The sequence below is a fragment of the Xyrauchen texanus genome, chromosome 35 (assembly GCF_025860055.1).
Source record: "Xyrauchen texanus isolate HMW12.3.18 chromosome 35, RBS_HiC_50CHRs, whole genome shotgun sequence".
NCBI lineage: Eukaryota > Metazoa > Chordata > Actinopteri > Cypriniformes > Catostomidae > Xyrauchen > Xyrauchen texanus.
Window position 1 is genome coordinate 29586851 of NC_068310.1, and position 23313 is coordinate 29610163.

General features: G+C 39.4%; 1 protein-coding gene across 1 annotated transcript in view; it reads right to left on the bottom strand.

The window, feature by feature from the left end:
- The window catches only part of LOC127628389 (plexin-A2-like), a 212101-nt gene that overhangs the window by 112992 nt on the left and 75796 nt on the right, over nt 1-23313 (bottom strand). Inside the window, exon 4 of the mRNA XM_052105112.1 lies at nt 6416-6516. Within this exon, the coding sequence (XP_051961072.1) occupies nt 6416-6516 (101 nt within the window). The remainder of the gene's footprint in view (nt 1-6415; nt 6517-23313) is intronic.

Here is a 23313-nt window from a genome sequence, read left to right on the forward strand (position 1 = left end):
ATTTTTAGTAAAGGGGTTTTCCACCAAAAACGGTCCAAATTTCCATCAGATCCTTTTGTGTTACTATATCTTTTGGACTTTAATATTTAAAGAATCTTTGGAGAGGGGGCTTTATGTTGTGAATGTTAAGAGTATGTCAATACTTCTTACTCTTTTCTTTTAGAAAAGCAAGGAAAAATCATCTGTCTCCATTAAAATTTCATTATAAGAACTCACAAAACAATGTGTATTTGTGTGTGTGAGAGAGAGAAAAAGAGAGGATGGTAATGGTAGTGGTGGGCTAACCTTTGGGTTATTCTCTACTGCCTGCTTTTAGCCCTGTGCACCAGACAGGCAATTACACTGCCTTTTCTCCTCCTTACATTCACATACACTTGCACACACATAAACCTGACAAGAAGATTTTCCCTTGTTTCTTTCTTAGCAGCGTCCTGTACACATCCCCGTGTGTGCACAAGGTGTGTGGCGAGACAGACTGATTGAGCACAGCTCTGAGCGAGAATAAGAGGGGAAGTTTTACAGATAAATAAAATGGCATCTTTTACAATAAAGCTGAGAAAGCTGTGGGAATATTGTAAACTTTCACACAAAAGAGAATAGAAGAGGAAAGGAGAAGAGACTAGGCTAGTTAAGACAAGATGAGACAAGACGAGACAAGAAGACATGAGAAAAGACAAGATGATAAGAGAAAAGATGAGATCAGATGAGATGAGAACAGAAGAGAATAAATGACTCATAATGAAATAAAATTAGAAGAGACAAGATGAGACGAGATTAGACTAATGAAGATGAGAAAAGATGAGAAGAGATGAGAAGAGACAAGACAAGATTAGACTAAAAGATGGGAAAAGATTACATGAGTAGAGATAAGAAGAGACAAGAAGAGACGAGTCGAGAGGAAACTACACAAGAAGACACAAGAGGAGCTGAGACTAAAGAAGACAACAAAGACAAAATGAGAAGAGACAAGAAGAGACAAAGATAATCAAAAATGACACAAAATTAAATGAGACGAGAAGAGACGAGAGGAGACCACGAGAACAGCACAGGTGAAAAAATACAAGAAGAGATGAGAAGAGACGAGAAGAGACAAGAAGAGACGAGTCGAGAGGAAACTACACAAGAAGACACAAGAGGAGCTGAGACTAAAGAAGACAACAAAGACAAAATGAGAAGAGACAAGAAGAGACAAAGATAATCAAAAATGACACAAAACTAAATGAGACGAGAAGAGACGAGAGGAGACAAGATGAGGCAACAAGAGACAAGACTAAACGAGACAAGACGAAAAGAGACTAAACTAAACGAGAGGGGAAGGGACAAGAAGATATAGCATGAAGAGAGATTAAACTAAATGAGAAGAGAAGAGATGAGACAAGACAAGACTAGAAGAAACTAGACAATATTAGAATGGGTGAGATGAGACGAGAAGAGATGAGGCAAGAATATGCATGATAAGAAATTACAAGAAGAGACAAGACTAAGTGAGATGAAAGAAGAGACATCCCTAAACACAACACCAGTGTAACCCAATATATACATATACAACATCCATATTGTTCACCTATTCAATAAAATGTAAAATAATTCATTTGTAAGCGGTACTGATAGATTTGAAGAGTGAATATGTAAACACAGAAAACAGCTTCCATCTTGCCTCAGATCAATATGTAATTAGGAATTAATTTAGGAGAGCAAGAGACAAGGCACCAATCACGTTTAACCCTAACAAAGAACTGCACTATCTGTATTTATTAGGTAGACGGAGGGGAAACACCATGACCATGTAATGAGCAGCGTATGACTGTCCGAACCATAATATTGAACTATTGTTGAGCCTACTACATATCAGATAGAGGCAATGCACACAATCGTTTTGAAATGATTTGATGTAACAGTTCAAGGTCGGGCAAGGAGGAGGCGGGAACCGGCTGAACAGTAAACATAAAGTTTTAATATCAAACTTAACATAAAAGAACTGGTGCCTCTGGCTCCCCTTTATGTCGCTCCTCCACAGATCAATCCGGCCGTGCACCATCACAGAGAGAAAAAGGGAGGCGTGGGGACAGGGAAAGGGCAAGCGTTGACACAGAGAGAGAGAGAGAGAGAGAGAGAGAGAGAGAGAGAGAGAGAGAGAGAGAGAGAGAGAAGAACTTGCTGTTGCCTGGTCCTCAACCATTCCTTTGCCCTCTGGTGGACGCCAGAACGCTTCTCCCCCGGCGGACGGGAGTGAGTCCTCCGGCTCTCGGCGGCCGGCAGCGACCCTTCCGTCCCCAGGCAGACGGCCGTGGCTGCTCCCCTGGCCGATGGCAGCGGCGAGGACTCGGAACAACTGTAAGAGTTCAAGGATGGGCAAGGAGAAGGTGGGAACAGGCTGAACAGTCAACCTAAAGTTTTATCAGAAACTCAACATAAAACTCTCTCTCACAAAAACTGGCACCTCCAGCTCCTTTCTCTCACTCTCCCGCTGATTAGCTGTTTCAGTGCCAGCCGTGCACCATCACGGCCCGACCACGCCATCCTCCTCGTCACATTCGACATTGATGCCGATTAAATTGATCCATTGCTATGATTGTATTGATATTTTCATGAACAGTGTCATGGCTACAATCTGCTGGTCCCTCATTGTGCCATTCGTACTCCAGATACTATGAAACAGCACACAGAAATTCACACAGTATACATGCTGCAGAAATAGTATGAGCAGTACGGTAGGTAGTATGCTACTTTGAACGTGATCTCCATGATGGCCATATGAATACATCAGAGACAGAGAGAAAATTGCCCACATGTTGCCCACAGCACTGATCAAAAGCTGATCCCTGCTGTGAAGACTGTCTGGCTCCTGGAACGCCCGCCACTTTCATGCAAACAAGACACAAGCCGAGAGCTCACACACACTCCCAAACACTCTTGTATTGCATAATCTTTAATATGCTCACATTCTGCTCTTAAATACAGATCGATGCTAAGATTTTCCACCCCACTCTCTCTCTCTCCCTATAATGAACTAAATCCTACAAGCAATTATAGATCCGTTGTAGTGCTCTCCGCTGAGCAACAGCTGGATCACTAGTATTAAAATGCCCTTTGACCCCAAAGGAGTTCAGCCAATCAGATCATCTCCAGGATTAGTGTTCTCCATAGACCAACAGGAGATTAGTGCTCCTAAATCTGACAGCATACTTTATACTCTCCGCCCTCTCTTCACACTTCCTTGCTCTGTCTCCTCCCCCTTTCAGGGTCCTGTATTGCTTTGGCAATGCTGCTTCAATAATGGTGGATTTGAGGGTGGAAGTGTTATATGGATGTTACTCTAGCGTTCCTCAGACAGATGTTGCTTGCCTCCACAAACACCAGCAGATTTACTTACTTGCAATCTATCTCCCACGCTTCTCTATCATCTCTCTCTATCATGCTTTATTTTTTCATCATTCTTTCACATGGTGAGCCGCAGCTGTTGGTAATTAGAGGGACTTTGGCAAATCTCAATATTTTGAAGCAAAGCAAGAAGAAAGTGTGAGAGGAAACTCCTGACCTTCCCTCTAGCTGAAAACAGAATATCATTAACACAGCTATGGGCCTATGCAGAACCATACATGAAAACTACAGAACAGATTGATTAAAGAACAGCAGAGAAGGAAGAAGGTTCCAGTTATAATCAAAAAGTGTTTTAAAGCCTGATGTTAAGGAGAATGTAAAGGAGAAAACAAATACAGTATGTGTTTATTATGTAGTTCTTAGAATGCCATCAATGTTCTGTTGATACAAAGATCCCAGAAACCATCTACAGTGGCACCCAAAACGTATTTGTACACATACAAATTTTGAAATATCATTGATTTTAGAAAATAACATTTTAAACCTAAAAAAAACTTTTCTAAGAACTAACTTCACTTTTCAGAGACATTTGATGGTTCATTTCAGAGGTCCTATGATGGTTTTTAGTGGATGTATGAAGTCAGTTCCCTCAAGTTCACACAGGTGTCCTAGCAGATTGAAAATTATAATCAATCAGAAAGTGTTCATATGCGTTGTGCCTTTCATTTGAACACTATTTGTATTGTTTTGTTATTTGAAATCTAATAAACCTAACACTTTTGGAGGGCTGCTCTTGTGGCGACTGGCAGTAGAGCATCTCAGTGTTCTTGTCTCGTCTGATCTTTGGCCTGGTTTGTGTTTTTGTTTATATATATATATATATATATATATATATATATATATATATATGTATCTGTATTTACTTGATTTGATGTTGTGTTAAATCTCTGTGTGCAAACAAAATTTCCCTTGTGATACAAATAAACTTGAATTTGAACTTGCTTAAGTGTGCTTGTGCTATGTTTCTTTAAAACAAATGCCAGTTGCCTTTCTTTGCTTAATCAAAGTTGTAGCAAAGAACCATTAAAAAAACATTATTTTCAAGACAGTGTAAAGTACGATTGTAACTGTGAAAGAGAGAATAGCGAATCTGCTGTACTAATTTTGAGCAATCATTATCTCCATATTCCACTGTATAATATATGGAACTCCAAAAGGGATGTGAGAAGTGAGAAATGAGCAAATATTGTGGAGCTGGAATTAGAGTGAGTGGGAGAGAGAAAGAGAGACAGATGTCAATGTCATTAAGAGAAGGCTGATTGTGAGAAAGACACTCTCTGTAGGGATGGAAGAATAAAACCACAGTTTGAGAGAGAGAGATATACAGATATAGATGGAATTGTGGGAAAGAACGAATGAAAGACAGAAACATTAAACGAATGTTAGAAAAATACTAAAGAAATGAAGAACAAACGAAAGAATGAACAAATTAGCAAATATATGAAGACTGAAAGACAGAAAGAAAGAGAGAAAGAAGTGAAAAAATTAATGAAGAAAGAATGAAAGCAAGACACACAGACAGAATAAAAGAACAAACAAATGAGAGAAAGAAACAATAAAAGTAAGAAAGAAAGAATGAAAGTGAGAAGGAAATAAAGAAAGAGAAAGAAAGAAAGAAAGGAATAAATGAATGACTTTAGAAAGAATGAAAGCAAGCAAGACAAAGAAAAAGACAGACAAAACAAAAGGATGAAAGCATGAGCTTAAGAAAGAAAGAAGAAAGAAATAAAGAAGAGAACAAATGAATGAAGAAAGAACGAAAGCAAGTAAGACCAACAGAATGAAAGAACAAAGAATTTGCAAAAGATACAATAAAAGTAAGAAAGAAAGAATGAAAGTGAGAAAGAAAGAATGAAAGAAAGAAAGAGAAAGAAAGGAATAAATGAATGACTTTAGAAAGAATGAAAGCAAGCAAGACACAAAGAAAACAAAAAAGACAGACAGACAAAACAAAAGGATGAAAGCATGAGCATAAGAAAGAACAAACAAATATAAGAAAGAAAGAAAGAACAAATGAACAAATGAATGAAAGAACGAAAGTAAGAAAGACAGACAAACAAACGAGTGAGTGAGCGTAAGAAAGGTAATTTTCGGTCATTATTTTTAGTGTATCTTCTGCATCAAATCCTATCTGTATTACATGAGCTTTAATACAGCAGAACACCCCAGAGGAATGACAGAGGAAACTAATCCTGCCACTAGAACAGATCACTGTGATGCAAGAGATCTGCCCCATGCTGCAGAGAGATGCTGAAAAAACGTGCCAATTATTCGTCACTATCCAGTCGGGAGTCATGTAAATTACTTTAAGTGCACTTTTCCATGGAGGTATGGTTGCTATTACAGTAATGACAGCAGCAGAGGCTGACACGTCAAAGTTCCCTACAGAGTCTTGACACATAGGAAAGATAGCAACAATCAACTGCATCCTCATAACCCACAACAAGGACGTATACAGGAATGCAGACTGTTTGTGAAGTCCATTGTAGGTCTATGAGCTTTTAAATGAACAGTTCGCCTAAAAATGTAAATCCTGTCATCATTTACTCACCCCCATGTTGTTCCAAATTCATACAACCTACTTCAGAATTGTGAAAGAAATAAAACATTTTGGGTGAAATATCCATTAAAGGAGGACAAGATTTTCAGCAATTGAAGGTTTAAAAGCAATTCCACGATACAATCAAGAAATAAAAGCACGTAAGATTCTGAAGACTAGGCTTTGGGAGATTTACGCATCTGGATGCAGTTGCACTTTTCCGCCACCAGAGGGCAAACATCCTCTGTGCCATTTGAGGGCTATTGAGTATAAGACTAAAGACCTCCAAACAGACACAATCAGCCTCCAATATGACCATTCCTACACTTTTAAGTCATTACTCATACTCATTCTATATTCAAATAACCCTAAAATGATTGTAAATAAAAAGATTGCAGATACTATAGCTTTTAATGGAAAACATGTTTATAATTTACTCCATGTTGATGTCCTATAATTTCAAGTAGGTTTACATGTAAAAAACTGGGGACTTACATGTTGTGCAGCACACACCAGCCACAGTGCGGATCCCCTGAGCTCAAACACTCTCCACACGTGCCGTACTGCTCACATGACTCAATCGGCACCTGCGTTACCTGAAAAACACAGACACAGAGGTTGGACAATCGGAGCAGTTTGTGACACTGTTGAAATCTCTTCTGAATCTCAGGAGAACACAAAAGGGACATTTCTGGGGTCTATTTCTCTGGAGGATCTATCCAGTTGCTATCCAACCTTTTTAAGGTCTTACTTAAGATATTACAGTGATCTCATTTGCAATTATTTCTGTTCTTTGGGGTATCAGGATTCCCCGTTTGTTAATGTGTAATCAGTATGTGTTTCCTTTGAAATGGTTAAGTCAAAGACAAACAAGAGTGTGTTCAGTGATAAAGCTTGTACTGTACATATGCGTATGTGTGTTTAAAACAGAGGATGGCAGAACGAGCAGCTGTGCTACAGCAACTGAGATAAATAACATTGATACAGTGCTCTTTTGTGTAGCCCACTGCACCTGTCCTGTTAGGTATGAACCAAACACACACAAACACATTTTCCTTAGCAAAAAATGGGGATGTGTCATTTAGTTCTATTATTTTACATGAAGTTCATTTTATTTAACACAGACTATATCTTACTCTACAACTAAAATAAAACTTTATTTATCATTTATCAATTAATTTTCAAACTGTGGACATTCCTGAATGTACCCAGAGGAAAAAAACTGTTTCAACCTTTTGGGGACAACTGTGTCCCTGCATTGTATCCAACTATGTACACACGCAACAATAACAAACACGCATGCAGAGATGCATGTAAGCACATATACAGTTCAAACATCTATGAGGAAAAACAAACATACAGTTGAGACAGTTACTAAACTTAGTATCACATGATCTATGCACATATGAAAATAAAATACAGTGAACTCTAACTAATTCATACTAAGACATCAACAACCTCTAGGTTGTAGTAGGTTCCTGCTACGTTTGTATTTAAAGCATCTTCAAAGTCAATTCAGTGCTCTTTACAAGAAAGCAAACTGGTAACTCCTCATAGCCAAAAAAGTAGCATGTCTTTGGCAAATAGTCTAGACAGACGCTCTCTCACACACACACACTCTTAGACATGCAAAATGTTCAAGCAATACCGTGGAGATGTGTGCTAACCAGATACACACTTGCACATGCCCATTACAACAGACCAGAGCGTTGCTTTGCCAGCTGACCCACAATGTCCCTTTCTACTGCACTCGAACAGCCTTCTGCTGCCCACTTGGCATAGCATCAGTGCGACGACCGGCCATGCTTCTGTGACTTGTGCATGTGTTTGTAATATCTCTTTTATCTAGTCATTTATTTTCAGGTGATTTGCTTTCAATGCCAGGGCTGAGCTTGTGATCTTGTTGCCGGGGGGATTTAAGGATGCACCTGCATCCCATTAACAAAAATAAACACACACACACACAAACAGGCAGAACGGGAGTGGGTGAAGTTGTTAAGGTTTTCCAGACCAAATTATAATTATTATTTGTTCCATTTTGCTTAGCACCACTTTCTACAGACTAAAATGAATGGATAGCTTTATGTGGTTTGGTACAATGGAAGAAAGCATGTGCAAGCAACTTTCAGTCTTAGTACATACTTTATTTTCTTAATCAGATTTTTACAGTGCAAAAAGTCACATTTGAGATGATAGGATGTTATGGGGGCGATTGCCTGGGTGTTGCTATGAAGCTGAAAACATGCTCTGAATATTCTTTTAGCTTGTATCTATGTGGGTGCTAGGTCACTGATAGCTGGTTGCATACTTACCCAGGTCAAAAGAGTCAACTTCTAAGACTCTATGATATTCTGGGCTCAGTTCCAAGAAACCCTATAAATGAAAAGTCTCTCATCATTTACTCACTCTCATGCCATTCCAGATGTGTGTGACTTTCTTTCTTCCACAGAACACAAACAAAGATTTTTAGAAGAATATTTCAGCTCTGTATTCATTGCAAGTAAATGGTGACCAGAATGCAGAAGGTCCAAAAAGGACATAAAGGCAGCATAATAGTAATTCAAAAGACTCCAATTGTTAAATCCATATATTCTGAAGCGATTTGATAGGTGTGGGTGAGAAAAAGATAAATATTTAAGTCCCTTTTTTACTATTAAACTCCACCTTTGACCAGCCCCAACCAGTAGGTGGCTAAATGTGAAAGTGAAAGTCTGGTTTTATTATCGGTTTATTAATGTATCTGTTTCTGACCCACACCTATCATATCACTTCATAAGACATGGATTTAACCACTTGAGTCTTGTGGATTACTTGTATGCTGCCTTTCTGTCCTTTTTGGTCCTGGTCACCATTCACTTGCATTGCATGGACACACAGAGTTGAGATATTCTTCTAAAAACTTTGTTTGTGTTCTGCAGAAGAAAGAAAGTCATACCTATCTGGGATGGCATAAGGGTGAGAAAATGATAAGAGAATTTTTCATTTTTGGGTGAACTATCTCTTTAAATTAAGAAAAGCCAAGGAGCCATTCACACAATAAAAATTTTTTATTTTATTGTGCAATAAAATAAAAAGCTAAATGCAGCACCACGAATACAGCCGAACATAGGAGTCTCAGGACACATTTTTAGCAATAGAAGTTCTTTAAACACTTGTTGAAAAACAGCGAGACACCGTGTAATGGTCAAAGACATCAATCTAGCACATTTACATAAAAAACTATTGAAAAACATGTTCGGAGTGAACAGCCCCAAAGACTGTTCACTTGGGTTTTTCTTAAATTTAGAGGTTTCTTGCAACCGGCTGCTGGTCCCCAGATAAGCCACAGGTCCCAACTTAAATGCCAAAAAGTAGGTAAACATGCAAGCAAGTAACCCCCATTATTTATAACATGATGAATGGAAACATGTAAATTGCTTATCGCTGCACACCCCACAAATGTTCAAGCCAAATCTACGCTCTTGAGTAACACAGAGGCTTGTGTTATGTCATTAATATGGCCGTGTTAAATGTCATTAGTGTGTGAGCAGCACGGTCTGACGGGGGTCAGTGATCCACCTGTCCCTGCGCAACACTGCCGCAATGGCTCCCAGACAAAGACACGCATAAAAACTTCTGATACCAGCAGTAACGTTGGCACTGTCACATGCCTAATATGGTGGGTTATTTGAGATAACACACATACTGTATTCACAGTTTTGATATTCTATGTTTATATACTAGGGCTGGGCAAAATAACAAAAGAAATTATGTAAGGGACAATCTACAGTCAGCTGGGAATTACTGCAAAACAAACCCAGACAGGGTGGTCAGGTCTCATCAATTTGCAAAAAATTACCAGAAATTGAAATTTGAGTTGAAATTACGTTACTATGTGAGAAGAAAGAGACCGCAGGATCTCAGCCAAGAGCTGAATTCCACCTCCGGTTTGTGTCTGACATATTTTGGCATTTAAAAATAATCAAGGCATGTTTTCCACTCTGTGTTTCACTAAATACACTCAATAATTATATTTAACAAATTACATTTTTAGGTTTATACACCAATACAACAATCTGAGTAACATTTGCCTAAATGCATGTTTACTAAAAACTAAGCACTTTAAGAAAAATGCCATGCTGAGACCCTTGGGTATTTTTAAGTGACGACGTAAACAAATTGTTTGAATCAGTGTTTTGAATTGATTCACTAAAACAGGCAGTTTTGCTGTTTAAGTTTATATCAGAGATGATTCACAATTTGTGAATACAAAATATTCACAATGTTGCTTGAATTTGATATTGCCAGTGATAACATTGCAAATATTTTATGAATATTCAACATATTGCCCATCCCTGAGACACACACAGTGTCACTTTATGACAAATAAGACAGGTGTCCCACAAGGCTCTGTCCTTTACCCATTTTCATTTTCAACTGTGCCCCTCCCTCTTTCCCTCTCTCTCTCCCTTATTTTTTCTTTATTTTCACTCATTGCCCCAGGACAAACAGGTGGTCAAAATTAATGAGTCCAGCACATCAGCGCTGCCGCCCAGCCTGATGACAAACAACCCCACCAGGGGATCTGTTCACAAAGCAATAGTGGCTCGACGGCCACACCACGCTGGTTCAACACAGGCAATAAGTCTCAATGTTACAAAACACTGACTTAAAGCCAGACCACCAATCCAACAACATAAAACTCACAGTCTCGATACCAGATGACGCTGTCTTGATGCCAACGGTCATCAAATGGCTTCTTTTGAAGTGACGCTGGTATGACATGCAAAACTCGCCACAGTGCTGGGTGGATATCAGGGCATTGGTACAGTCTGTTGTTGCTAAGGTGTTCTGCATGGTTTTCAATGTATACTATGCACTTTCTGTGTCCTGAGTGGTTGCTAGGTGGTCTGTAATACTCTAGTCACTAAATATGTTTCAGGAACCTCTTTTAATATACGTTTCACATTACACATTGCCTGTACATAGCAAAAGTTAGGGGTTTTAACAAATCCCTAAACCTATGTATGTGCAATAGCAATAGTGATGCTTGCCTTAGCAAACGACACTAACTATGTTCTCCATGCTTTCTGACAAGAGGGCCACTGACCCAATAGTTTCACCAATCTGATGCAGTGTCAAATGCTGATGGGATCAGTGAAGGGACAGCTGCACTACAGGGCGACACAGCTGCCGCAGGTGTGCATCCACGGCTGTACACTTGGCAGAACAATGTCAAAAGAGAAGATGGAGAAAGAGAGATTGATAGAAAGAAAGAGTAAACTGGAGAAAGGTGTTATGGGGGTCGCCGGCAGACTGCAGCAGCTGTTGACCAGCACATGCTTCAGTCAGTCAGCACAGTAGGAAGCACAATGAGGCCTGTTCTCCCACTGAGAGCAGCCTATGTGCCGTGTGTGTGTGTGCGTGCATTTGTGTCCGCTGGTCAATGTGTGTTTGAACATTTCTTCATTAAAATGAAGCTCAACCACAAAACTTACAAACGTGATTTAAATTTGCATCCATTATATTCTTTTTTTACTACAGAGCCAAATTAATTATGAAAAAGACCAAAGATTGTTAGCCTAACTTTTGTCTCATTACAGCTACAAAGTTACCCAGGATCATTCTATAAATGCTACTTGCAATATTGAGTGTGTTTAAATACACAGATAACTATCAAAAATCAACGTATTAACAAAAAAAACATAACTTATAAATTTTATTTTTACATGAGATTGGAAATCATTAGATTATTGTCTGCTTTTAAAGTAAAAACATAAAATGGCATGCACAAAACGCTTGTGCACATTGCATGATCTAGTAAGACTGTTGTTAAAGGTGTTTACATTCAGAGTGAAATCTGAAATCATTGGTTGTAATGAGCAAAAATCTACATGTGCCGATCGGTTTACGCTAATAATGTTTATGACCCTACCCCAATAAAAGAAAACCGTTTAAGGAGTTTACATGAACAACACATGTAGGTGGCTTATTAAACATAATCGGTTTAACAACGTGCATGTAAAGGTGCTCATTAACATAGAATTCAACCAATGTGTGGACACAGGTGCAAGTATATCAGCTATTGTAAACATGGTTCATCCAATCAATTTTTAAAGCCTTAACTACCCATTTTATAAGTCTACATTACTTACTAATTCGTTTTTATTTTGCTATCTATCCTCAAAGCTATAGAACATTATCATTATACAATTCAAGTGCACTGTATGAATAAGATTTATCTCCACTCGCAAACTTAATGTATTAATAAAAGCCACTTGGCTTAAATAACAACTGTAGTTAGATTAGCGTGGAATTCTGGGTTCAGCCCAAACTCATGGTAGGACGGGGGCCGTGCCAACTCCTAATTTCCTCTTGAGCTTGTTAATTCTTCCACAGCTTAAAATGCTTCAAGGATGCTATCTGCTAAACTCTATCTGGCTTGAGTTTGATATTTTCCACCCGTTCTAATGCTAGCCAAGATTTTCCTGGAGACAGGACATTTAAAGGAAGAGAAGACGAGTTGGCAACGAACTTATCCTATTGAGTCCCAACAAAACTCCTCATGACCAGGGTTGGACAGCCATAGGGAGCACCGGAAATTTGTTGGGTTGGCTGTCGAAACCAAATTTACCTGACTCGGTCATAAATAAACCAAGATTTAAAGGAAGACAAAGTTCCGACCCCATCTGCCCATTTAAAAGAATAGTTCACTATAAAATAATAATAATAATAATAATTCTGTCCGAATGTAGCCTCAGTCACCATTCATTTTCATTGTATGGGAAAAAAAGATGCAAATATATCTTCAAGAAGCGATGACAGGTCCAAGCACAACTGACCATTTCCACCCGGTGGCTTTCAGAAAACAATGTAAAGTGGACACATGCATTTGGCATTTGACATTATTCTAAACAATTTTGAAGCAATTTGAGTAAATATAAGTGGGCTTTTTCAAAGTCTGTTAAAAGTGCCATATTTCCTGCTGCCAGTTGGTGACACTATGACTGCGACCCACAATAGCTGCATAAATGTGATCAGCCCCATTACCAAACATACAGCTGAATTTTCATCAAAATCATACAATGTACACAGAAGATATAAGGAACATCCTGTTTCACATTTTTGCCATACATTTATTGCTTTTACAAGGTGACACCTTTCAAAATATAAAAAATCAGTTTGCAATTTAGCATCTACAATATCTTGGCATGATGTTGCAAAAATGTGGTGCCAGTCACATGAATCCCCTAGGAGGAGTATTTAAAAGTTCAGTGCTTGCAATTTTCAGAAAATCCAAAATGGCTGACTTCCTGTTGGGCAGATCTAATGACTATAATTATGAAAGTTGTCCAGTTTGATGAGAACTATATATGTACCAAGTTTGGTGACTGTAGGTGAAAATGGGGGTGCTATAGTGCCGTTTTACACACCCATTTTAAGGGGGGTGCTACAGTGCATGAAGGAAACAAAGAGGAAACAAAGGAGTAATCCATATGACTTCATACATAAGACTCCATTGTTTAAATCCATATCTTCAGAAGCAATATAATAGGTGTGGGTGAGAAACAGATATAAATATCCACTTTCACTTTCACTTTTGAAACACATCTGAAAGTCACACGTGGTGTCTGTTTAGTTTCCCTTTCACATATGAACGTGAAAGTGGAGATTTACAGTAAAAAAAATACATATATTATTCTGTTTCTCACAAGCACCTATGATATTGCTTCTGAATATATGGATTTAAACACTGCAGTCTTATGTATTAATTTTATGTTTTCTTAAAGTGATTTGTGAAGGTCTGATCACCAATCACTTGCATTGTATGCACCTACTGAGCTAAGGCATTCTTCTAAAAATCTTTGTTTGTGTTCTTCTGAAGAAAGAAAGGCATACACATCTGGGATGGCATGAGTGTGAGTAAATGATGAGAGAATTTTCATTTTTGTGTGAACTATCTTGAAGCCTCTCACATTCAAAAATCCAGATGTGCACACACGTACGCACACACACACACACACACGCACGCACAAGTATACTCAAGATCTTCCCAAAATCCACATTGTGGTTGCCATAGTTACCAGTCCAGGCATTGACACCATACCCCTCTCCTGGAGTGAGCTGTAAACAGCTGGTACCTCTGGGACGAGCTGCCACATACACAAGAATACACTCTTACATACACACTCTCACACAATTCATTTTTAATGCGTGTTACTGAGTTCTGCACCCACAGCAATGAGAGCCATTGATCACATTCTCTCAAACACAGACACAGTAAATAAAGACAGACTTTTCATTTTCATGTGAACTATCCCTTGAAGATGTTGAAAATATGTAGTTTTGCACATTCCTACCTCATATCCTCAGTCCTAAACATATAGTCTTAAGCGATAAGCCCATGATTTGTAAAGCTGAATGCAACAACTGACTGCCACTTATTCATTCATTGCGATGTCTATGAAGAGACAAGCAGCCCACAAACTTTCACATATGAGGCTATTCTGACCCCTTTTATTCCCAGCAGAGATACAGGAGAGTATACCCATTCACACACACACACCAACACACTCAACTGGAATACATTTGCGAGAGAAATAAAACATGCATACATGTAAACTCAAGGGTACCCACTCTTACACAAACTACTACAGCAAACAAACATGATGGGAAGAGTCTGGGCAACTCTGTCAGCTCTATTCATTTCTGTAGCACACACTAGACTTGCATGAACGAGTGTGTGTGTGTTGAAAACTCAATCAAAGGATTCTTGATTGCTTGAGGAGGCCGCTCAGCAAGGTTCCACTGTACTGGAAGTGAATGATGGGATGATTGAGAGAGAGAGAGAGAGAGAGAGAGAGAGAGAGAGCGAGAGATATTGCATAATATATGTGTGTAAATAAAGTATATTAACCCTTTAATGCATGCACACCATTCACTTTTATTGCATTATTTTCCATTCAATGAAAGTGAATGGTGACTGAGACTGTCAGTCCATAACATTCAGCCTAACATCTTCCTAACGTTCTTTTCCATTTCACGGAATGTGCGCTTGGAACGGCATGAGGGTGAACAAACAATTTAAGACAAACCCTTTAAGGCTACAGCTAGAAGGTCAACTATTATAAAAAAAAAAGTGTTTATATGGCTTTTCAGTGGTGCTTAGTAAGGGGCTGTTCACTCAGGGTGTGTTCTTCACTCTGTCTGTGCCATTTATAATTGTTGGTATATGTAAACACACAGAGCACTAAATAGGCATCTTTGATCATTGTTATGCATCTTTATTTTTACGGCACTGTGTCAAGTGAAAAAAATCAACTTTTATAAAGTGTGTTTCCTGCATTATGTTCCATTCTACTGGATTGCATCTAGCTGTTTTTGAATTCAAGAACTGATCTGTGTGAATGGCCCTTAATGCAAGCATCACTATTATACACCTAAAATATATAAGGAGAGGTGTGCTTTCACTTTTTAAATTGATCTGATTTTTGCCGACTGGACAACAAAACGTGTGGAAGAAATCCCTTACTTACACTGGAGGAGGGGCCCAAACCAGAAGTGACTAGAATTGAATAGAGTCTGTACGGTGTACTAGCATGCAACCACACACAGAACACCACAGCAACTGCCTAGCAACCACTTAGAACACCCTGCACCACTCAAAATTTCTTAAGGAAAAAATAAATCTAGTTTCATGTTTATAAAAAAAAATGTAAACAAATATAGAACAGTGGAATACAGCGCAACTGGACTGATTAGGAACTATATTAAAGCCAAAGACACAGCATGTAAGCTTATTTTGTGACCTTTGAAATGTCTCTCCACTCAGAATTAAATGCCACATGGACTTTTTACTCTCTAGCAGAACAATACACATAAATCAAAATTAGACAACGTCACAGCTAGCTAACAATCTTACATGGCAATGAAACACTGCTACTGAACTAACTGCCTGATCAAAGCGAACATTAGCTTAGACTGTTTCCGGAACACAAATATTGTGTTAGATGGCATTAGATGTTTCCTAGTCGAAAATCGATGGTTATATCTGAGTGAGGCATCATGTCTGGTTGTGTTTTAGATGAAATGTGAGGGCTCTTAACCTGCATGTTTGAACAGAGCTCAGAGCTTCCTCTGCAAGCCGTTTCTGTCCCATCAGAGCTATTTGTGTAACGGATTTGGCATGAACGTGCAGATTTGGCTCAACTGAAGCATCTCGACGCTGCAGCACCAGAGGGTCTATTCAAGACTGCTATAAAAAGCTTTAACCACAGTGAATCTCAGCCAAAATGCAGGCATGAAGACCATTTCCACGAGGGACAGTGTTCCTAATCACACAGAGGTTGTGGGTTATGTCACATGGGAGAAATAGATCACCAACAGAAAAAAGCTGACACACAGTGGGCCTCATAGTGGAGCTGCGTCACAGAGCTCATGCTCATAAGAGAATGGGTATGTTTGGAATGGCTACCATTCTACTCAGTATATACTGTGGACAGTATGCAAATTTGCTGTACTACATGTCACAATGTGTAGTACACAACCAGAGTTACAAATTAACCAGAAGTAATATGAATAAGGAAAAACATAATTTGCATACTGTGTATTATTTCACATACTCCTTAGAAACAAAAAGCAGGCAGTGCAGTATATAGTATTCTATGCAGTATACAGTATGCTAGTATTCCTTGTCTAACACAGCCCATGTGCCCACTATATATAATTGGCCATTTACAAAATTTTTTGCATTTGCTCATGGCTTTTTAAAAAAATTATTTTTCTATGTATACATGTGCTAGATGGACGTCTTTGACTTTTGTGCCCTGACTATTTAGCAGAGATGGGCCACCTCTATTAAAATTAATGGAATAAATTGGAACGTCCAACCAAGGAGCTCTTAAGCACCCAACAGTCAATGGATGTAGAAAGGAAGTCCCGCCTAACAGTAAAAAGAGCCACTCACTTATTAGATAAAGACATCACCTGTCAATCAACTCGAGAACATGCATGCACTTCAGCTATACAAGCCAGGAAAATTTTGTTTTTAGTGTAATCTGAGGTAAAGTATTCCAGTATTGTCATATGTTCAGGCTTGAGTCTCAAGATGCTTCGCTTGTGAATCGCCCTCGCTCTTCCAACACAGGTTGGGGGTGGTGTGCGATGGATGCCCGGCTTTCGGGACCTGGCCAGGTGCAAGGAGGGCTTAGAACATCAAACGCAAAAAATAGTAGTCTTGTAGTCTCAGACTTGAAGGCTTTTCAGCCAGAAATTGCAAACTGTTTTGTTCTGGTTTGCTCAGACAACATGTGACGTATAAAAACTGCCATGGCGAAATTCACCGCAATTGATGAGACTGACGCATCACCTCCTCCTGTGGAGCGAGCGTCATATCTTTTCCCTGAGAGCGACATATGTCCCAGGCCATCTGAATTACGGTGCGGACCTATTGTCATGCCAAGTTGTTGATACTGGGTGAATCGAAACTTCAACCTCAAACTGTCCTGAGGATTTGGGAAATATTTGGCCAAGCAGAATTCAATCTGTTTGTCTCAGTGGAGAACGGCCACCACAGGGCCACCCTTCCAGCCTTTGGACTCTGCTGATTTGCGCATGCTCTCCATTAATACTGCACTACTGCTGGCTCTGGCCTCAGTAAAACTAGTCAGTGACTTACATGCACTATTAATTGACAATTAATGTCTGGAGTTTGGCCCGGACTTTCAAAAGCCACTGTCAAACCCAGAAATGGCTATGTGCCTAACTACACCCTTCAGAGTGCAGGTGGTTCACCTTCAAGTCTTCTTCCCGCCTCAGTTTAATTTGAGTGAGGAACGTTCCTTGCATTTGTTATGCCCTGTGTGGGCGCTACATGCACACATTGAGCACACCCGCCAGTTCAGGCTGTCTGATCAGCTCTTTGTGTGAAATGGAGGACAAACAAATGTACATTTCCAAGAAAATACTTTCTCATTGGATTGTTGATGTGATTGCCCTGGATAACGAGGCACATAGTAAGATTTGCCCAACTGGTGTTAAAGCACACTCAACTAGAGGCATGTTTTGCAGCATGATGGTCTTCTCAAAACACATTTGCAAGGTTTTACAACCTAGACGTAAGGCTGAGTCGTAAGGGAACATCTCGGTTACGTATGTAACCTTGGTTTCTTGAGATGAAGGGAAAGAAACATTGCGAACGGTGGCCGCACTACAAGACTCAGAGTTCTTCTGAGGTGCGAGTGATACGCTCCTTGTCCCTCAGTCAGAAAATTCTGAGGAATGGTGTTTGCGCGCCTGCTTTTATAGCAGACAGATTTGCTCCTAAAAGGACATGGCTCAAACACCATAGCCAATTTTACAATATTGACATTATTGTAGAGTGGTTTATACTAGGTTGTGTGGAAGGACACTCCCTAGCAAACGCAATGTCTAATTCCCTTCGTCTCAGGGAACCCAGGTTATGTACATAACTGAGACGGTCAAGGCGCCAGTTACTGGCGCATGTGTAAATAACACCTGTCTCAAATCAACACTGTGCTCTCGAGGCAAACATGGTCCAACCATTAAAAGGGCTGTTTTATCGCAATGGCCACTATTATAAGACTATTATCATTTTTGTGGAAATTCCAACATCCTTGTCATTTCAGTAGAGAAAAGGTAAACAGTTCATTGCAATCTATTCCTTCCAGTTGTGAAGATACATAATTTAAAGAAGCATGTAAATAGTAAGAACCACACGAAAATTATGTTAGCTATGATAGCTAAAATTAGTCAGAAGTGTTCCCTAATTTCGCCATCACACCATCTGCTGATCGTTTTCGTGGAAGCAGGAATAGAAAGCGGAGGAACGACCACTGCCCCTGGCGAATGGCCAGTATTCCGGTAAACGGGACGCCTACTGTCAAAACTTTAGTGTGACTTCTCATTTCCATCTTAAGTTCAGTTGAAACTCTAAAATGCATTCATTTTGTAATGACAGAATCAATTGGGACATCGTTTATTTTAATATGCACTAAAAAGATTTAAATCTATTTTTATCTATTCTTTAAAACAAGATCGCCTGATTTGGTTAAAAATGAGGAGATGTTCTACATTAGAACATATTCTGTTTTTCTGTTAAGGAGAAACTGTCCCTGTTTTTCATGTTTTTTTCTTAGACTGTATATAATTTTGACCAATATTTTTTAGATTTTGGTCTTTTCCCATTCAAGTAGATAGGAGCTGCACTGTCATGACTGAAAATAGCCACCCGTGAATATTTCAAAGATGGCTGACCATGGATTGACTTGCTAGAAATACTTTGGGCACTTTTTACTGTTGTTTTCAGCATCTAGTGCAGGAATGTCAAATTTTTAAGATGCCATGTCAAGACTTTTAAAACCACATCTCAAGACATCTTCGTTCTGTTTTATTCATTGCTCAGTGTCCCAATTTTTTCTTTTTTTTTTTTAGCACAATAAGTCTTTTTGGCCCCTTTTATGCTAAACAACTCATTCACACTACATCAGTTGCTAACAACTGTAAAAAATGACAAACCACATGCACACACTTTCAGTGCCTGCAGGTTAGATAGACATTGAGAGAGACAAAGAATAAGTGGAATAATATAGAGGTAGACTGGGTCAGAGATAGAGGGCTGTACACTGCAGCAAGTCGATAGAGAATGTGTACATCAATAATGTATAGCTGGAATCCTCTTGCAGGAGCAATGGAGGAGAGGGGCAGGTGAAGCCATGTGTGTGTATGTAAGGCACATTATTCAGCCATATTTCATGACTTGTGTGGGCATATATACTGTACAAAATCTCTGTCAAAGTTGACAAAATAGTGATCCACACCGCCTCACCTGACAACGGCAGTTTTCACAAATCTGTGACACTAATGAGAGAAAGATGCGGAAGCGGCACGTGTTTGCCTGTTCCTGGAGCGCGGCACCTGGGCGCAGCTGCCAGGCGTGCTCGGAGCCCCCTCAGGGAGCCGCCGGTAAAGCCCTGTAACCTGTCTGTCCGTCAGGCTGTCAATTAGCCCCTGACACCTCCCTTACAAAGTGCCAGGTGGGCATAGGTCTCGAACTTTTCTATCAGTCTCTAGGCAGGGGGTTTTAGTTAATCATCCTGGTCAAAATCCAACTGTCAGAAAAGCTAACTGATGGGACCTCTAAATGTGATTACCGGCTATATGCCTGCTTTACCATCTTCAATACCACATTCAGGCATAGGACAATAGTTTTGCAATAAGAAATAATATCATTAGTGTGCATTCTAAAATAGCAGATGCTTAATTGAATCAGACAACAATTTTATTAGGACACAATTCCATGCTGGGAGGGTTTGGGTGCTTGTCAAGCTGGTCAGGTTGGGAGATCAGCTACAGAGGCCAGGAACTGATGGGGACCTGATACGTAACCACCAAAGACATTCACAACAGTGGTTGAAATATGTTTTTAGCATGACTGATTCTTTAGTTTTATATGAGTATCCCCCCCTAATCTTGAGTATTTGGTTACATCCCCTTTTAAAAATTCATGCTAAGCTGGCCTTTTCAGCAGGGTCCTTGATAGGGCCAAAAAGCCCTCTGGTCCAGATCGGACCAATCATATAAAAATTATTCTATCGTGTTTTGTTTTCTTCTGCAAAACGAAGGACTACTATTTCCATTTCAATTATTTTTTTTTGGTAGAATCTGTCTATCTCCTAGGAGGGAATTAAATCGGGACATGTCTCTATCATATCACCATCCCAAGATCTCATGATCTGCTGAGTGAATCGAAGAATGGGGCATCAGTTGCATCCATGTGGTTCTGCTAAATTGTTTTTTTCACAGGTCTGCAGTGGGCAGAATGGAAGAGGCTTGTTTATGATATAACTGGTACCAGACTGAGCACCTGAGCCTTCACGGTGTTTCCCCTTTCTCCCCAAACCCAGCCAGCCAATCAAGCTGAGTGTATGCCAGCAGAGCAGTCAAGAGAGCAGTGGGGTGCAGTCAAACCCGCCATCTGTATATAAACACCTAACACACACACTAGAGACTTCCACAAATGCGGGGGGGGGGCAACTGGCAAACAAAGAGCCAGGAAAAGGGGCATAAACCACAACACACAAATCACTATACAAAAACACAGGGTGTAGCAACATGTTCCCTTACATTTTAGACATTTCTAAGTATGCTACCCTCAAAAGATGTCAGGAAGAATGATAGCCTCAGTCAGCAAAGGACATAGATGGGATGAAAGTGAATGGTGACTGAGGCAATCTATCAATATGACTAACATCTCTTTTTGAGTTCCATGGAAGAAAGCAAGGTATAGAGGTTTGGAAAAACATGAGTTTTACATTTTGAGGGGAACTATTCCTTTAAGACCAAGCATAGAACAACCTAGCGCCTATTTAGCAACCTCTAGCTTTCAGCAAATCAGGTAGGACTAATGGTTGAACATTATGTCCTGTAACTGATATTCTGAAGTCAAGCTGATGCGTTTTATAATGCACAAGCACTGTTCTATTCTGTTTTATGTGAAATCAAGCAAGGAATGTCCTTTGTCTCCCCTAAACAAAAGAAGCCCTCATGCCGTCATCTAAACACATGCTCTCACTTTGACGTTTACACTATAATTTCACATAATCAAACCTGGATTATTATGCAGCCCCCTAGGTCACAACGATCCAATGTCTGGCTGCTTCCTTGAAATCAATAAGCCCCCTATCATATCCCCTGCTGATGTACACCACTGCTTGCACGTGTGTGTGCATGTGTGTGTGTGTGTGTGTGTGTGTGTGAGAGAGAGGTGTTTGTGAGACAGGGCCCTCAGCCTGTTGCTGTGGGCTTTGATGGCTGAATTATTCACTCCTCAGATAGTAGCTGAGCCTCTGCCTGTTATCTTAGATACCAATGTACCACTGCTATGAGATCTATATATTTCCATAATACAAATATAAAACAGCTTAATCCAGCATATGCTGTTTTGCTGGTCTTAGCTGGTTGAAAATTCCTTCCAAGTCTGGGGCGATCTTTTTTCTTGTCTCTTCACTTTTTTTCTTCAACATTCTTCACTGTCTCTGATGTATATCCCGTTTTTCTGTTGCCCACCAGTGTGCACCGCTCCCCGTTGAGTTCTGTCAGCATCTTGCCAGCTAAACACTTGAGACTGACACCCATCACTCACTCTGCGGAGAACGTACGCTCGCTGCATTAGTGTTATCACCATGATGTTAATGCATGGCGCATCACACACTCTGAACAAATACTGTATAATTGACGGCAGGGTTTCTGTCATTATCATCTATATCGCTCAGGAGAGCAGACATGATGTGGAGAGTGGAAACCAGGGCCATTATAGTTTTGAATTTAGACCTTTTGTACGTTTTTCTTTCTATTTTATTTTCAATGTGTTCTTTCAATTTAGTTTAGTTTTAGTGGAAACAGTTGTTCTATTTGTTAACATTAGTGCATGCGTTTGGTATCACAAAGTAACGATGAACAATATTTTTTACAGCATGTATTAATCTTGGTTAATGTTAATTTATCAAAATACTATTGTTCATTATTAGTTAATGTCAGTCCATAATGCATTAACTAATGTTAACGTTTAAACTTTTAATGTTAAAAATGTATTAGTAAATGTTGCAATTAACATTAAACAAGATTAATAAGTATGGTACAGTAAAAGCATTGTTCATTGTTAGTATTGGTCATTGTTAGTTCATCTTAACTTATGTGGTTAACTGATATAAACGAATATAGCCTTTTTGAAAAGTGTTAAAGTTTTGGATATTTTTTAAATCAGTGATTGTTAGTTTTAGTTTAATTCACTGAACACAATTTGAAAAACATTTCAGGACTGCAAACCTAACTTAACAATAATAAAATGATCACAAATTAATTTTTGTCTTATTAGCTTTATAAAAATTAAATAAAATCGTACAACATGCCTTCATTAAATGTAAAAGATAGCAATGATGATAAAAAAGGCCACTAACGAGAGGTGTTCTGTGGTATAAGCTTTCGAGTGTTTCCTCCAAGAGTGAACCGCACAAATATAAAAAGTGCACACACTCAAGCTGCCTCAATCAGTAATCTATATGCAGACAGCTCTCTCAATATGATCCTCACAGGAGCACAGAGGCAGTTGCTATATTGATTCCATTCACTGCTGTCCGGCAACAATACAGTAAGACAGACAGCAGAGCCCCTCTTCCGACACATACGGTACCCAGAAAAGACAGAACCTGACACTACCGCTGTGTGACCCAGCAAAACAATCACCTCACGCAGTGCAGAGTGTTTGCAGATGCATCTGAGCCATAAGCAACCCAGACAAAGAGCATATGCAGGTCTGGCAACGGTTGTGAGGTTATGGTGACAGGCATGGGGGTGGGCTTCAGGGTTGAATGTTTTCATTTAGTTTTTTAATTAGT